Source organism: Nicotiana tabacum, chromosome 24 (genome assembly GCF_000715075.1).
Source record: "Nicotiana tabacum cultivar K326 chromosome 24, ASM71507v2, whole genome shotgun sequence".
Taxonomy (NCBI): Eukaryota; Viridiplantae; Streptophyta; class Magnoliopsida; order Solanales; family Solanaceae; genus Nicotiana; species Nicotiana tabacum.
Window position 1 is genome coordinate 63,478,598 of NC_134103.1, and position 18,601 is coordinate 63,497,198.

General features: G+C 35.9%; 1 protein-coding gene across 1 annotated transcript; it reads left to right on the forward strand.

The window, feature by feature from the left end:
• The first annotated feature begins 3,474 nt into the window (after window positions 1-3,474).
• On the forward strand, window positions 3,475-8,967 carry LOC107814921 (uncharacterized). Its single transcript, XM_016640425.2, has 5 exons — window positions 3,475-3,780; window positions 5,455-5,518; window positions 5,918-6,319; window positions 7,176-7,510; window positions 8,267-8,967. Exons 1-5 carry the CDS (start codon window positions 3,700-3,702, stop codon window positions 8,480-8,482), a joined length of 1,098 nt encoding a protein of 365 aa, XP_016495911.1. The 5' UTR covers window positions 3,475-3,699; the 3' UTR covers window positions 8,483-8,967.
• Window positions 8,968-18,601: the final 9,634 nt, after the last annotated feature.

Here is an 18,601-nt window from a genome sequence, read left to right on the forward strand (position 1 = left end):
TACTATAAGCTTCCGTGAACGTATCACCTTTTTAATTAGTTAGGACTTTTAACAAAAAAAACATATATTTCTAAGTTTTTGTCTATTCTTTTTATTTTATTAGAATTAATTTAATAAAAATTTTAGCTACCACTTTAACTTTGCAGGGATATTATGTATTTATAATTAATTAAACGCTTTATTCTTTCATTATTTTCTTTTGTTTCTGTCCTTTCGCGGACATCCGATTAAATTTTGTAAGAACTAATTTAATCAGATTCATACTAAATTATTAGTTAATAATATTTTTTATAAATAAGAAATAAACCATATCATAAATGTGAATAATGTTAATTCTCACCTTATATATGTGACAAAGAGTTTGAGATGGCATATAATATCTTATTTTGTATGTAATATGTTTAATCATTATAGAGGGAGAGAAATTAAAGAGAAAAAAAAAGAGGAAAAGAGTTTACAGGAATTCCACGTTAAATCTTCTAAGCCTAGTCTATGAGATAAGGTTGTATAAATCTTATCGGCTATGCACATAATAATCCTCAAAATATTAAATATTGGAAAAAATTAATATGTAAGGTATTATAGTTATGATACATAATTCAAATAAGGAAAAGGATTTAAAGGTAAAATCCTAATAGATTTGAAAGTCCTAAATATTAAGACTTCCCATATTAATTCAAATAGAAAAAGATTTAGTAACCAAACTTTTAGGTGATTTCAAAGTCTAAAAAATTAGGAATATAATTAAATGACTATTTTGTCTAGTGTGAAATTAATTTTTAGAGGGTATAAAAGGTGAATGATATTTCACTAAGGACCTTTGTACTTTTAATATAATATAAATAAATATAAATATAAATATAAATATAGATATAGATATATAGATAATGGCAAGCACAAGCATTGATATAATATAACATCTTTCGAACCATCATCCAAACACGTTAGCGGACAAAATTGGTGAATACATGAAGAACAAGTTTGGTGCCAGCAAAGGGCTATTTATGAAAGACGTAGAGAATACAATCCTTATAGATCTAGGTTGCTAGGTTAGTTATTGGAAGTATTGGATGTGTAGTGAAATTGCAAATCCTTTGACAAGGAGGACACTACAACAGTGGTATGCAGATGCATATATCTTATACGCTTGAAATATAAATTAGTTCTATTTCTCGTAGTTGATGGACATATCTAATAAAATTTAAGTAAAATGGTCTTCTGGCCACTTAAACTTGCACCAAATTATCGATCCGGTAAATAAATTTATAATTCTCCCATTTGAACATTTTTATTTGATCAAAACTCATATTACACATCACATGCTAACTCTTTTATTGTTTGACATGTATAAATTAGTGGATCCTACTTTTAATATTTTTAATTAATTTCTCAAAATTTTAAATTCATATCTTTCTCTTCTTCTCCATCTCTATCAAAACAATTCCACGGTGAACCAAAGCACCACAGTAAGATCCGGAACCACCAACTTCGTCTATCCACCATAAGCTCCAGCCATAAAATTCTAATTAGACCTATCTCCAGGAAAGAAAAGAAAACATACCAAAAAATACCAAATCGACCCCAACAAACTTTAGCGACTCCAACTAATAAACTTTCAATGTCAAAACTCATTTTCCACGGCGCTAGCAAAATTGGAAAATTCCTCCAATACAAACTTTGATTTAGTGATTTCAATTTTAAAAAAAATGTTATAACCCTCAAAAATATCTCTTTTACTCCAAAAATCAATCCTAATATACATTAATTATTACCACCACCATTGTATACGATTTCACCGACAAAGATAGATCTTGTATAAGAAGTGAGAAGTAAAAGGATATGGGGGGGGGGGGGGGAAGAAAGGGGTGGCGTTTAAAATGCAGGGGAAACACATCTGCAGATGAAGGGATTAAGGTGCTAGGAGGGGGGAGGCGTGAGGGAGATGATAGGATTTTTTTCATTTGGGATCTTACTTTCTATTTTTAATTTTTATTTCTGATTTAAGTATTTTATTTTAATAAAATTTTACATTCAGACGCTTTTTTTGTGTGATTGGCACACACTAGTATTTATTTATGTGCAAATAGTTAAGTCGGAGGTGTTCAAATAAAAAAGTTATAAATTAGTTTATCAGATCGGCAAATTGGTACGAGTTTAAGCGACACTAATGTTATTTCACCTATAATTTAATGATAAGGACATATTTGAGATCAAATTTGGTTGAGATACAATTTTTGCCTTTTTTCCATTTTGAAACCAAAATTCACGTACATAAACACAAGTAGAAAATATCAGGTTGAATGGATGGTACAATAAAAAGGTAACGAGGCCACATAAAAAGGGTAAGCTTGTCCAATTTTCTGTACTTTCAACCCCACAGGGCCACAACTAAGAGAGAGAACTGAAGTAGCGTTTTTTTTTTAGGGGTGGCCTTCGATTTTCGGTTCGGTATTTAAAAATTTTGGTTCGATATTTCGATATTCGTTTTATTAATTGTGTATATCAAATACCGTATTAAAGTAGTTCGGTACGGTTCGATATTTCTTACTTTGGTTCGGTACGGTTTCGATACGATTTTGGTTTAATACATTAACGGAATAGATGATATAGATAGAGTGGACAATGGACTGCTAAGCTAGCGGCTGCCTGCTAGACAATACTAGAATTTATGTTTGATATGATATTTAGAAGAAATAGAGTAACAGCAAAAGTGCAAAACCAACATTCCAAGCATCTGCCATCTATGATCTAACAAGCATTAGCAAAAATCAGCTAACCAACGAAATAGAATAACAGCAAAACGTCAAGAGTCTCTATTGAATGGGTAAAATAGAGAAAGATGGTGGATCCTCCGAGCTAAGCAAGAAAAAGAGTGTTGTTACCTCAACTGTTTCATTGTCTCCAAAATCTTCAGTGAAGAAGGTATCAAGCACAACATCCAGTAACAACTACCCAAGAAAAGCATCTCAACTTAACGGTAGGATTAGTGGGCAAATCAGTCACGAAAATATGATGAAGACGTTGCACCTTAGAGAAACAAAGAACAAAAGCCACTCTTCCCACGAAAATAGTAATGCCAAAATATTCTCAGATAGAGATGGTCCAAAACTAAGGAAGACGGCTTGCCTCGGATAGAGATGGTCCAAAACTTGAGAGAAGTCTAGGTTAGAAAATAGAAAGGAAAAGGGGTAAGACTTAAGAGCAGATATTGCCCGTAAGTCTGGGTGCGAGCTTAGGATTATTAGGCTAGAAAATAAAAAAAAGTTGGGCTTGGATTAAAATATTTCGGTATTTCGGTATACCGAAATATCAAAAAGTCAATACTTATACCGTACCAAAATATCGCAATTTTTATACCAAAATATATCGAAAAATCGAAAAAATCGAAACCAAAATACCAAATTAATTCGGTTCGACTCGAAATTAACTTTTTTCGATTTTATGTACACCCCCTAAAACCCCGTTCCTAAGTATCTTTCAGCCCTAGACTTTTTTCTTTCTCTCTCTCTCTAAAATTCCTCAACTGGGTTTAAATACAAGTGGCTTCCCTAGACATTTTTCTTTCTTTCACTCCTCTCTAAAATTCCTCAACTGGGTTTAAAATCGAGTGGCTTCATTTGGTAGACTTAAGTGTAGTTAACCAGACAAATCCTTCATTTGGTAGACTTAAGTGCCACTGTTACTTGTGAAGACTAAAGAATGGCAGTTAAAATTGGTTCTTCTTTTTCCTCTGTTTTCACCTCCCCTTCTTCACCTTTTCAATCCATGAAGACTCGAACGGTATGTATTCTTTTTCGGATTTTGTTCCTCCTTTTTTCCCTTTTTGATTATTGAAATGCCTACGTTTTGATATTGATTAAATTCCTCCTTCGATTAAAGAATGTTCTTAATATTTGGTGGGCTGGCTTTCCCGGCAAATTTGCTTATTGGCTGTAGCAAGTGCTTTGGGAGTTGTTGAGGTGTGTGCAAGTCTGAACCGAACACCATCAAAAGAAAAAAAAAGAATGTTCAGAAAACTTGTTGTTACATAGAAATTATGTACTTCCCAGTAGTTGTTAATAACTGTTTAAAGAGTGGGTGGAGTGGGATTTCAAATGTGTTAAACTCTGAAATTATTAAAACACACTTGAACTTTTACTTGTTATTTTCCCTTTCTTTTTGTTCTACTTTTTTCCTTTTACGTTCCCTGATTTTTTTTCGTGTGACACATGGTGTTTTGAATCCTTTTATTCAGGATAGTGGAACATCAATGTTTTGGTTTTATTTCTTTTTTAGGTGATTCAAGCCCATAAAACTTCTAATGGAGGTCCTAGCGGACATGAATACAAGAATCATGGTTATTTTGAGTTAAATCCTGTAAATACTAAATATTCTATTTGGTGTGATGTACATCTTTGAACTACACAACGGACTCTTCATTGTCCTTTTTGGGACATATTAAAAAACGAGGCTTAAGCATAGTATTCGGAATCTGAAAGAAAAATTTATATTGTCGGTGTAGGAGCGATACTCTGGAAAATCCATCATTTCTTTTGGATTTTTTGGATGCATTGATATTGTAACTGTTGTCGGGATCATGCTTTAATTTTTTGTACTTTTGCAGGACCTTTTTGGTGCTAAAAATTATAGAATTACCTTACTTTATCAAAAATTAGGAATACGAGACCAAAATGATTTATTGATAAAATGAGTTAAAGAAATGGTTGGGCCGAGTTATTGCAATATGATATAAAATTAAAATGATGTAGTTAAGTTCCAATTAGGTAAAACACTTAAACTCATACATTTCCAAGATGGGTTTGACTAATAGCATGTCGTACTCTTCTTTTTTAAAATGAGCATGGTGTTTGGGCCAACTTGCACACACCTCGACAACTCGACTATTCCATCTTGTACCTGTTGTCTCCACCAGCATATGTACCGGTTAACCCTGCCGACTAAGGCTTACTCTGGAAGAGTTTGAATCTTATGAGAAATTTAACAAGAGAAAGATTCTCTTGAATTGTTGGGTAGTTTAAGAACTTAGTAAAGATTTTGCAATCATAAGTGCCTTAAAAGTAAAAAAGGAAAGGATGGAATAAGGTCCCATACATATGGAATAGTCTCTTATTCCTTCTTGGATAAAGAATGGAATTGTTCATAAGTGACCTCCTTGTGACCTGAAACTCACTGGTTTGAATATGATGGACATGGTCTTTTGGCATGCAACTGTAGTTTATACCTTGAGTCTTATGCACATACCCATATTAGTTATTACTGGAGCAGTGTGCTGAATTATTCTCAGTCAAATGATGAGATGGTTCTCCTTTTCCTTTTGGGTTATCCTTGAAGCAATCTATTGGATAAGCATACAAGTTATAAAGTATTTTCTTGATTTTTTTCTCTAGTATCATTATGCGGTGATCTAAGCAATCTTTTGTAGAATGCTTGTTTGATCCATGCTTTACCATCCAGGTGAGTGCAAGACCAAGAGTGTTCATGTGGAGATTTGTTCCGGAACGTCTAAGAAATGATAAAGGTAGTTAATCAAATTGGAAAGTTTGTTTTAAGATTAAAATTTTATGATGCAATTAAGCAGTGATTTTCCTCTATTATCTGAATACAGTTTTAAGATGCATTTCCTTTATCCAAACAAAAAAGTTTAAGTTGCATATCCTCCCTTGAATCTCTTATTCTCTTTGTAAGATGGAGTAACACTAGGTAAAGCAAGGGTGCAGATGTTAGTATTTGGTTCACTTCTTCTGGAGGTAAAATTGTTATTCGGTGCTTTGAGACACTTCTTGTTGCCTCTCAACTAATAGCAAGTTCCACAAAGTGAGTGTTAAAGTTCTGCAGAATGACTTGCCATAACTTTGTTATCTTCCATTTTTCTTTTCTTTTTTCCCCCATTGCTTTGGCTGTCTTCTGCCTTTGCAAGTTGTTAGGTCACACCACTTTGTGCCTGAAAAGCTAAAGGTGCTGAGAAGTTCCAGTAGGAAACAGTTCAGTTTCTTTGCCGCCGCAGAAGACCAGTTAGCCGACAGTGAGCTTGAGGAAGATGATTCCGAGCAAGAAAGTGAACATCCTGGTGATGAATTTGTTGCCTCTGACAGTAGTTCAAACGTCCAAATGGAAGGTGCTGGTGGTAAGCCTGGCGTACTATCGTTCTACAATCGTCCTTACAGAAGGGAGGAGGAAATCCTTATGCCTGCTGCTGAAAAGAACCAGAACATTCTACTGTGGTTTGTTGGTCCAGCTGTTCTTGTAGCCTCTTTCATCTTTCCCTCGCTTTACTTGCGCAGGATATTATCAACTATATTTGAGGACTCGTTGTTAACTGGTATGCAAAACTTATGCTATAACATATTTCTGGCATAGTTATATTTGTTTCATTTAGTTTATCCTGCTTAAACCCTCCAAAAAGGCCTTAAGAAAAAATAAATGAAAAAGGTATCATGATCCTTCTGATTGCAGCATCTTATTTTTATTGGCAGTAGAATAACAAATGAAATAAACACTCATCCATAATATGTTTGCAGGTTAATCTCATTCTTATTGTCCTTTAAGTTGAAGCAACAACAACAATATACCAAGTGTAATCCCACAAGTGGGGTTTGGGGAGGGTAGTGAAGTGAGTACACAGCCTTACCCCTACCTTTATGCAGGTAGAGAGGTTGTTTCCAATTGTCCTTTAAGTTGAAGCTTACATAGTATTTTATAAATGGAAATCTTCTGAAGCTTGTATAAGCAATCTTCATAATTTTTTCTATCAAGCATAAATTGTCTGGGATTCCATGAGCTTGTTCTCACTTCATTTTTCTTATTCTTTCCTTCTCCAAACAAAAATACTCTGTCCGACCACAAGTACGTCGCTGTTGTTAACCATCAGGTCCTTAGAACTTCTGCAAAATATTGATGTATGGATTCTGGAGAAGTGCCTGCAACTTGAAGAAACTAGACATATCTGCACTAAAGTTTGCACCGTGGAGGATCATGTGTTAATACTAGTAGGATATCTTGTGTCCACCAAACACAATATCTGTGTCAAAATCAGGTGTTTGTTGTGTGACTGAAATATCAATCATCTTTGCCTTGTTCTTATTTAATCATTCATGCTACAGTATCCTTTTTAAAGTTTTATTACGAGTATCATGTCATTGCACTTTCGCTAAATGAACTGTGCTCTCGACCTGCAGATTTCCTCATCTTGTTCTTCACAGAGGCTCTCTTTTACTGTGGAGTAGCAGTGTTTCTTCTCCTAATAGATCGTCTAAGGAGACCGCTTGAGCTAGTATCTTCTGAAAGGAAAATTATCCCACCACTCGGTTATAGAATATCTTCAATTGCTGTACTGGCACTTAGTCTAATAATTCCAATGGTGACCATGGGGTTTGTTTGGCCATGGACTGGTCCTGCTGCTTCTGCTACTCTCGCCCCCTACCTTGTTGGTATAGTTGTTCAATTTGCTTTTGAGCAGTATGCAAGATATATTGACTCACCTTCATGGTCTGTTATCCCCATTATCTTTCAGGTAAGGACTAAATCGAATTGGTAATTTCACTGGAATGTTTATAGAGAGAGAAAACATTGAGCACTGACCACTGTGAGTTTTGTTGTATTGTGGCCCCATTAGCTGCAACTCTGAAATGTCATCAGGAATAGGGCCGCCCTCCCCCAAAACCCTCCATTGTGTTTCATTGAATTTTTTTTGCAGTTCTTCAAACTTAACCTTTTAGAATCTAGACGTTTAAACCCTTTCAAATATTTCAAATTACCTGTAAAAACTATCTTTTTTACTGCCTTTAAAACACTCCGCCAGATCCGTGGATGACAATTTTCATTTTCAAGCTTAACTATGTTGACTCATTGAACTCTATTCAAACTTTTATTACCCATGTATACTTTCGTTGTTTTAATGGAAAATCCAGTTAAGCCGACTACACCAGTACTAGAAGTTTCAGTTTGCTCCTGAATGTCGTAGTTGTACCTTTACCATAATGTCATACTTGTATATTTACTTGGAGGTCACACTTGTATCTTTTCTATTTAGGTTGTTTCTGATAACCATTCTGTTTTGTTTGTGAAATAACTTCACAATATGCCTCTCCAAAAGGATGGATACTTTATCCAATATTCAGTAAGATGATTGTTTGACGTCATATTGCTTCCAAGTCGTCTTGAAAGAATTTTGTGCTCACCTTTCTGATTGAATATTTTAACACTTATGAAAGCAAGTTTTATGGTAGTTGATGAGGTTACTTTATCCTTCTTTGGCACAATTTTACAGGTCTACAGGTTGCATCAACTGAATAGGGCAGCGCAACTGGTAACAGCCCTTTCTTTGACAGTAAGAGGAGCAGAGATGACTGCCCAGAACTTGGCAATAAATGGCTCATTGAGCACACTTTTAAATGTCCTTCAATTCCTTGGGGTGATATGTATTTGGTCCCTTTCTAGCTTCATCATGAGATTTTTCCCATCTGCTACTATGGCTGAGGGGTAAGACATGGTTCTGCTTCCATCTGGTCCGCACTAAATACTCTGGAATAGTCTGCACATGCAAAGTTCTGGTTGCTTGTTTGCAAGTGCTACATGTCTTTTGTGGTTGCTGTGGTTATTTCTTCAGATGGTCCCTGTTGTTAGACTTGATCTTTGTTGAATCTGAAAGAACATGACTTTGGAAGCCTTAATCGCTCTCCAACATATATCACCTTCGCAGAAAATTCTTTGCAAATGCAGGACTGCAAGGTATAGGGCTGCTGATCATCCTGTCTCCTTTTATGTATTTGGTTCAATAGGCTGTGTATTTTGACATTACCAGGTGGAATACTCAACTCACCAAGGAATTTTACGTTGGTGGATATTTTGTGACATTAGAGGGCAAGTAGGTATCCATGTTAGTGTAAAGACAGGACCAAATGTGAAGTTGATTTGTTTTCATTTTGGCAGAATAGGCTAATAAACACTTTTACTTGTTCAGGTTTGACATTCCGGTCCTCCTACTTTATGAAGTTTCAACCTTGATCAAAACATATGTTTTAAACACTTTTGACATTGTGTGTTGCTCACTCGAGTTAACATGGGGGACATATCAGATCCACCTCATCTAAATTAAACCACGTCATTATTTATTTTTATAAAATATTATTTTTACTTCTCCTTCTCTTCCTCTTGCGCAGTCAACCACCACCCTCTATGCCTTCTTTTCCTCTGCTTCTGCCTCCCCCTTCAACCATTGGTCGCCGGTCTCCTCGCCCAAAACCAAAACAACGAGCGGACCAGGGATATAGAACAACAAGCAACATCACCGGCCGGAAAACTCACTCTGTATTAGTTCTTACGTCATCAATTAAGAATTCCAAAATCCTCTTAAGGAAGAAAAAAATCGCATCTTTAGCTTCCTTCCACTTTCTGTTTATTGTCTGCATAGAGCAAGGCACCAAAAAGAATAAATTGTGGGTACAATCTTAACATCCATTAAATTTTTTGCCACAGTTATTCCAATTCAAAGGTTACCAAGATCTGGGTTTTCTTGACATGGCTGGAAAAGCCAACACGGTCAACTGGTTGACTAGAAGTTTTGGATCTGTGGCGATAAGGGATGTCACTGGTAGATGAAAAGGTGGTGGGGAGGGCATTTGGGGTTGGGGGAGCAGAACGTTAAGTGAAAGAGAAAAAACAAACTTTGACCTTTTCTTTCTTTTCTCTAATTTGATTTTTTGTATTTTTCGTTTTCGTTTTTTCCCTTATTTTAATCATTTTTTATTTAAATTTTTATGTTCACGCTCTTTATACGCGTGAAATACACATATTTTGTCCAGTTCAGAAATTAAATTGCCACATAGACTTGGTCAATGGTCAGAGAGTTTAAAATACTGACTTTGAATAATTATAAGTGTCTAGATGAAACTTCATTGAGTATAGGGACCGCGATGACAAACACGAACAACTATAAATGTTTACGAGGCTATTCTGCCTTTCATTTATTAGTGTTTTTCTTTTTGGCAGGAATCTTCAAAAATACTATGCTTTCTTCTATTGCACACCCTTAGGCCTTCAATAATCCAAAGTGGATAAGTGGAGCATCCCCTGATTATATATATACAATGGAGCAAAGACCTGAGTGAAGAATGTGGGTGGGGACTCAGACCATTTTTCGGTTATGATGAGGTTGCATTAAGGGTCGACACTCGACCCTTTTTTGTTTGTTCTGGTGATGAATGTACTGACGCGCCACATCCAAGGGGAGGTGTCGTGGTGCATGCTATTTGCAAATGATATTGTATTGATTGACGAGACGTGAGGCGGTGTGAACGTGCAATTAGAGGTATGGAGGCAGACCTTGGAATTTAAAGGTTTCAAGTTGAGCAGAACCAAGACAGAATACTTGGAGTGTAAGTTCAGTGGCGAGACTCAAAGGAGGGGAAGGGGAGGTGAGGCTGGACTCGCAGGTCATCTTTAGGAGAGGGAGTTTTAAGTACCTTGGGTCTATTATTCAGGGGGATGGGGAGATTGATGAAAATGTCACATATCGTATTGGGGCGGGTAGATGAAATGGAGACTCGCTTCCGATATTTTGTGTGACAAGAAGGTGTCATCGAAAGTTAAGGGTAAGTTTTATATAGTGGTGGTCAGACCAACGATGTTGTATGGGGCGGAGTGTTGGCCAGTCAAGATCGCTCATATACAGAAGATGAAGGTAGCAGAGATGAAGATGTTGAGATGGATATGCGGGTACACCAGGTTAGATAGGATCAGGAATGAGGTTATTCGCGACAAGGTGGGTGTGGGGCCCATTGAGGATAAGATGCGGGAAGCGAGGCTTGGGTGGTTTGGACATGTGAAAAGGAGGAGCACAGATGACCCGATGAGGAGGTGTGAGAGGTTGACATTAGAGGGCCTACGAAGAGGTAGAGGTAGGCCGAAGAAGAAGTGGGGAGAGGTGATTAGGCAAGATATGACGCAGCTTCAGCTGACCGATGGCCTGACCCTTGATAGGACGGTGTGGAGGTCGAGGATTAGGGTAGTAGATTAGGTAGTCTAGAGTGTTCATAACAGTAGTATTGGCACGCAGTCCCGCATAAGAGAAGGTGTTAGGCACCCTTCGAGGTCCACAACTGTGGATCCCGGTCGAACTTAAAATTATGTGGATTAGGCTAAGTGATCAAATAAGCAAAGAGAATATAAATATCAAAGAATTTTATTACAAAAATCTTAATACGAATATAGAGATACAACTATTCCAATTCTAATAGCAAACATATAAAGGAAAGTGGAGTCCTAAGTTTTTTAGCCTAAATGATCACCCCGTGCAACATAAATAATATTTCGCAACTCCCTTGGGGTAGGGAGTTTCTCATATTATTCAGCGGGCACAGACTATCATCTCCTGCTACCCGATTACTATGTTAAAGTTGTTTACTTAAACGCGGTCTAATTCAATTCTAAGTCGTGCCCTATGCGTGTATTACCCGTCCAATACTTATGGTCCAGTTGGTTTTGGACCTCTATTTAGGTAGTTCTAGACTTTACCTAGGCTGCTCAAAATGTTTAAAAGTTAGGCGACATAAAAAACACGTAGGACTTCATATAAGGGCAGTTAAGGGCTTAAATTAGCCTCCACACTTAGGCGACAAATGCACGCAAAACAATTTCTTATATCATGCGTTTAGACAGTCTCAGGACTGAGACAGAATTAGAGATCATTAAGCCCTACAAACATGATTTCTAGATGACCATGGATTCAAATAGGCAGGCAGTTTAAGGCGCCACTTATAGACATGATTCCTAAATAATTACGGTTATCGCATGTTGATTATTAAAGAAATAAATTATTAAACCTATTGACATGATTTCTAAGTGATTTTCGCAGTAGAGGACAATGAATAGATTGGAAAGTACTTAGAATTGCTCGTGCTTTTTAACAATAACATGGTGAAACGATAAACAGCGTTTGAAGTGTTCCGCATTAAAAGGAGCGGTGATATCCTATAGGCAGAATTTCTAAAGATTGGCGATTGGAACTGATTTCCTATATTTAGTCCGAAAAAGGTCCAAATATGCCCTTGTACTATACGAAATTGAGCACATTTGTCCTTCGTTAATACTTTAGCTCAAATATGCCCTTACCGTCACATAGTTGGTCCATACATGCCCTTAGAGTTACGCAGTTGGCCCATATATGCCCTTTTCGAAACGGAATCCACCCAAACTAATTAGCTCTTTCGCTAATTGTATTAAAGTGTATTACAAACACTATTTCCTTTTTATTAGCACTTTTTTTTCTTTACTTTTCTCTTTTCTTTCTTCTTTTTTCTTTTCTTCTCTTTTTTTTTCCTTTTTTTTCCCCCTTATCCGATTTCCTCCATTACTGATGTCCTCTCCATTTTCGTCACCAATTTCACTTGACAAAACTCATGAATTCCAATTACTAAGAAAATTCTCCCATAAGAATATTTTTATAGATCATATGTTTGTCAATTTTTTAATTTTTACTGAACATATATTTAGTTCTAAAACATTTAACAAAGTAAGATTGAAATAATATTTGTATAACAAAATACCCGAAAAAACCAACAAAACCGAACAATCCAACCCGATATAATTGGTTTGGTTTGGTTTTGATAAAAATTGAACCAACTCGTTCCATGTACACTCCGAATTTACATAGTTAATAAAAAAAATTGAAAATGTCTAGTTGAAAAAAGATAAAAAAGGACTAACAACTCAAATTTATAACACTACAACTTGAACTCCAGGCTTTTAATCATTAAATTATCTTTCTGAAAATAATTTAAATATTTTGGTCTTTTGAGTATTATTAAAGATTGAGATGTTTTTATTATTTTAAAGTTTAAACCATAATTTTTGGAACAATATAATTTCGTTTATTTAGAGGGCCAGTGAAATTGGAACTTGATTACCTTATGGGAGGATTTTCTTAGTAATTGGAATTCATGAGTTTTGTCAAGTGAAATTGGTGACGAAAATGGAGAAGACATCAGTTATGGAGGAAACGCATAAGGGAGAAAGAAAAAGGGAAAAAAGAGAAGAAAAGAAAAAATAAGAAAGAAAAGAGAAAGGTAAAGAAAAAAAGTACTAATAAAAAGGAAATAGTGTTTGTAATACACTTTAATACAAGTAACGAAAGAACTAATTAGTTTGGGTGAATTCCGTTTTGAAAAGAGCATATATGGGCCAACTGTGTAATTCTAAGGGCATATATGGACCAACTATGTGACGGTAAGGGCATATTTGAGCTAAAGTATTAACGAAGGGCAAATATGCTTAATTTCGTATAGTACAAGGGCATATTTGGACCTTTGCACTATTTAGTCCCTATAGACATGTTTTCTAGGTGAGCATCATAATAGAAATGGCAATTAACTAATTAAAAATCCTACATGCATGATTTCTAATGTATTTGAAGTAGTTATGCAAATTGAAGGAGTGTTTACTTCCTATAGGCATGCTGTCTAGAAACACGTAGCAGTAGACATAGAAATAGATGAAGCATTTGAACTCATGTTTAATGGTAGACGAGTAGTGTGTGTGTGTGATTATCCTAATGACATGATTTCTAACAGTGCACCCAAAATTGAAAGGCATATATAGCAGGTTGGATAAATAAATCATATGAATCCAATAAGCATGATGGCTACCCATCCATGCAAACATTAAACATACCCGTTTTCCTGCTTTACAAATACCTCAATTGTTTATTACAAAGTTATTACAGGCCCAGTAATGTAATTACAAGAAATTGTACAAACAATAACAGTGGATCTATAATAGGCCCAAAAAAATACCCATCATTGCCTGGGCCTCCAACAAGATTCCTTCACCAAATTAGCACGCCCCGATTAATAGGGACTGCATCCATCATCAAACCAGAAATCAAAGTGAAAAACCCAAACCAAAACAAGACAGCCATAGATTGACTACATGACCAAACATCGAGTTACTCAGAAATTATTTTAAACAGCTTATATGCTCAACAGATAGACTGAGGAAATAATTGGGTGTCTGAGATAACTCAGGTATCAGAAGTAAAGAGAATGGCCAAAAAACCCCAAGCCCTAGTGTGTCAGAGTTCGCAAGGGCCTCAAATGGACCCCGAGTAGTGCTCACACTAGTGAGGACAATGGTGAAAGTCTTGGTGGCCTTGGCTTTCAGCCGACCAAGAATGACAGACTCAGAATGATACAGATAGAAAATGAGATTGAGAGAACATGAATTAGTGACAGACTTTAAAGAGATACACTTGCATTTCAGAAGCAGACATAGCAGAGTTGCTTAAAAACACAGAACATGCCAATCAAGAGGTTCAACAAAACTTAGAGGGCAGGTCGCTATTATAAATCCAATACTTAGCAAGAGATAACGTATTGGCAGCAAACATATTGAGCGTTAATGGAATCATATTTTTTTTTAAAGATTAAAGGTGCACAATGCCAAGACGAGTTCAAAGTAAAGTACCAACTCAAAGGGTTAAAACCTATGGGTCCAAATTATTCAAGTTAAGCATCACAATACTAGAAAACCATAAAACAGACAAATGTCAAAACTTCATAGTGAATAATGCCAGTTAGGACAGCTATTCTAAAAGTGTCAAATAATCACTGGAGGATACAAGATTTAGCAGACCAAAATATAATGAAGTGATAAAACTAACATGGAGAGGATCATAGCTAACATGAATGCCTTAAGTACATTACAAGCATGAGCTAGTCGTTACAATGATTCAGGACAAAGCAGGGAATCAGACTCGTGTTAGGCAATAGAGATAAATATTCAGATACCAATCTACTAGTCTAAGCGAGTTTAAGGGAGTCCAAATTATTCAGGTTAAGCACGTATAGATGCATACTTCAGGACTGGGAATTTTTTTAGGTGAAATCAATGCTAAAGGAGTTCAGATCATGAAACAAGTTCAATGCCACAAAGTTGCACTCAGAGATGGTCTAGGAAACATTTAGGTCACGAAATTTCAGAGATATGAATATGCGAATCATGAACGCAGAAAAACGAAATCGCAAAAGCTAAGAAACATACCAGCTATCAGTTGACAAATAGATAAACAAGGAAGAACAAATTCCACAGTATTCTGAACGCCAACAAAGAGCAACAGAACCCAAGATCTTAATGCGTCAGAGTTCCCAAGGGCTTCAAACGAACCCCGGGCAGTGCTCGCACCAAGAAAAGTTTAAAAAAATCAAATTCTGGTAGCCTTGGATTTCAGCTGCCCAAGGGCCAAAGTAGAGAATGAGAGAATAATAGAGTAATAGCTTTGAGTTTTAGTAAAATCAGTGGTCAAAAAGTCTCCCCATTAAAGGGGGATGGGGAGGGTTTATATAGCAATAGAAATCAAGCAAACGAATCAAGAAAACACTGTAAAATCAATCCAAATAAGGAAATAATAACATGCAGAATCAATACAAAATCGGATTAGGGAAAAATTAGGTAAACCCTAATTGACAGAAATCGAAAATTGGCCGGAGATCTTGGCTAATTGGACCCATTTAGCATGGCCATGATGCACATGGACGAGATATCGTCCAGATTCAAGCGATTAAAGTTGAACGACCAGATTATGAGAGATAGTACTTGCCATGTTTAGGCAAGTACTAATTGATACCATGGTCTTGCAGGTAATACTGAAATAATACATAAAAGGCAAGAAAATCATGGAAGGAATCCATGATTGAGAGGGATTCGGAGAAGAACAAGAGGGCGGCTAGGTTTTTTCTGGGGGAGGGAGGAGTGTTTGAGGGCGGTTACTGGAGAGAGAATGGGGATTGGGGTTTTGGTGAGGGGATATAAGGAAAGTGGGGGGAAATGTTGTGAGCCGTTGATCAATTTTGGACAGACTGGGATTAAAACAGGCTGGGTTTGATTTTTGGACTGGGTTGGAGAATTGGGTCGTTTGGGCTGATGAGGTTGTTGGGCCAAGGGTTTATTTGGACCTTAATGGTCTGAAATTAATCCTAATTTTGGGCCAGATTTAAAATAGGGAATTAAGGAAAATAATTTAATAAAAAATAGATAAATAAAAATACCATTTATGCAAATTAATATTTTAAAATAATAGTAGAAGATTATAAAAATGTAATATACTACTTCGACCTTGAATAAAATGACGAATGCAATAAAATTGTAAAATATAGGCTATTATTGCAAGATTGTGCAAATAACTTAAAAATACTAATGTAATTATATAAAACGAAGTAAAAAAAATATTTGAAACGTGTATTATGGGTGAAAATAATAGTTTTAGGTAATTAAGTCATCACAAAATAATTTGAAGGAGTCATTAATAGATATTCAAGTAATTTAAATGTAAGAAAAATCAATTTTGAAGCACTAAAATTATGAAAAATTATAGAAAAATGCTTGTAAACTAAATAATGATGCAAAAATGATATTTTAAAAGTATATATACTATTTGAAAAAATATGAGGGCAAAATTGGGTATCAACAATTAGTTTATATCACGTGCAATTAAAATTTCTTTCTCTTTTAGTTTCAAGTTTAACTTTTATTTTCTTTTTTTTTTTGTTGACAAAAGGGGAATATATATAAGCTACGGAATATTGTTTGTTACATCATCTAGAAAACTACAAGCCTTTAAGGACATTTGTATTGCCCCAGTTGGCTAGCCTACAACATACATCGGCAATAATAGTCTTAACAAAATAAACACATTCCGCCCTATCTGTAGCCAGATTATTTATAACATAAGGGGGCGGTCTGTCTAGGAGTTGATGTTTTTTTCCATCTTTAAGAGCTTCCCTTGTCAGTTTATGGGCTATTTTGTTCCCTTTCCTGAAATTATGGATGATTGACGGCTGCTTCAGATGGAGCATTAACCACCTGCAGGTGCATATAATCAAATCGTGAGAAGCACACCCATAATTAATTAGTTTGATTACCTTTGTTGCGTTTGTTTCAATGATCAAAGGAGTGTAACCCTTCGTCAGAGCTATGTTGAGACCCTCCTTTAGTGCTTGAAGTTCAGCCTGCAGAGGTGAGGTTGCTGGGCATTAGTGTTGGAAACCCATTATCCAGCTGCCATTATGATTTCTGAATAGGCCTCCTAAACCCCCTAATTTATCCTTATCTTTGAATGCTCCGTCAATATTGAGTTTGTAGAAGTTTGGGAAGGGCTTGTGCCATGCAACTTTAATTGCATGGAAAGGAACATTAATTTGTTCCCTTTCAGTGAGTAGCTTATATTCTGTTGCTAGAGCTATGGCGTGTTTTGTATTAAAGTTGTATCTTGTGTTATAGTGATTATTGTTATTACGGTTGAGCCAAATGCTCCACAGGACAAAAGGATTCATGGGAGGTGAGGGGTGGGAGTGGTGATATTCAAATTTTAAATGTTTTCCAGCCAATGGGACATGTTATGGTTTGGAAAGGCATTAAAACCCCTTATGTTCCAGTAATTGCAGACTGCTTTGCAGTTGATAAAAATATGCTCAGTTGTTTCCTTATCGTTTTTTCAAACTGGACATGTAGGATCTATGTTTATGCCAATATGGTGGAGGTAGGATCTACTGGGGAGTTTATTGTGAAGGCATTTCCACAATAAATATTTGATCTTATTTGGGCACCTCATTTCCCAGAGCCAACTAAAATCCGTTGAAAGCTGATTGCTGGGGATAATTAATTTATAACAGCTTTTCGAAGAGAAATTTTCATCCCCAGTTAGATCCCAAGTCATGATATCGCTATAGCCCGTCCTAGGTTGTAATGCTAGGATACAATTCCTAATATGTTTGGGAAGTTTAAATGAGATTTTTCCTAGCTCCCACTTATCATTATCTCAAATATCTTTGATGGTAAGATTTTTGCAAGACTCCGTGAGAGGACCCTCCACAAGTTGTCTAAGGTTTGGGGACCTAGGGATCCAGTTCGATTGCCAAATATTTAAATTGGAGTTTGAGCGGGGAATCCATTTTATACCTTTATTACAAATTTTCCAGCCTTTTATCATACTTTTCCATATAAAGGAGGTGTTTTTAATGTTTTTGTTGGAACCATATATTGAAGAAAGAAATTTTGACCAAGGATTTTGTGTGTTATGAAGAAGTCTCCAAGTGAGGCTTGCCAAATTTATAAGGTTTTTATGTTTTGCTGAGCGGATGTCAAGCCCTCCATTACACTCATCTCTGGTCACAGTGTCCCAGGCAATAAGATGAATTTTCTTAGTGTTTTTTGTAGAACCCCAGATGAAATTTCTTTGAATTTTGTCAATATGCTTGAGAATTTTTATATGGAGGTAGTTATATTGCATAATGTAAGTTGGCATACTGTTTAGTGTGGCAAAGGCAGGCGTAGTCCTACCTGCCATGTTAAGGAAGTTTGATTTCCAAGAGGCCAATCTATTGGTCATATTGTCAATGATAAATTGGTAATACGAAGACTTTGGTTTATTATTGGTAATAGGGAATCCTAAATATTTTCCAAAGTTCTTACTAATGTTGATTTTAAAAAGCTTTGCCAGTTCCTTGGAGGTGTGATTGGGACATTTTTTTGATACAATTATTTTTAATTTTGTGTAGTTTATTTTTTGGCCTGATATGTTACAGAAAAAATTGAGGCAATTAAGAATAGTAGT

Coding starts and splice junctions, on each gene's coding strand:
- LOC107814921 (XM_016640425.2), top strand. CDS start 3,700: ATGGCAGTTAAAATTGGTTCTTCTTTTTCCTCTGTTTTCACCTCCCCT. Junction 5,519..5,917: donor ACGTCTAAGAAATGATAAAG/GTAGTTAATCAA, acceptor TGCCTTTGCAAG/TTGTTAGGTCACACCACTTT. Junction 6,320..7,175: donor TGAGGACTCGTTGTTAACTG/GTATGCAAAACT, acceptor CTCGACCTGCAG/ATTTCCTCATCTTGTTCTTC.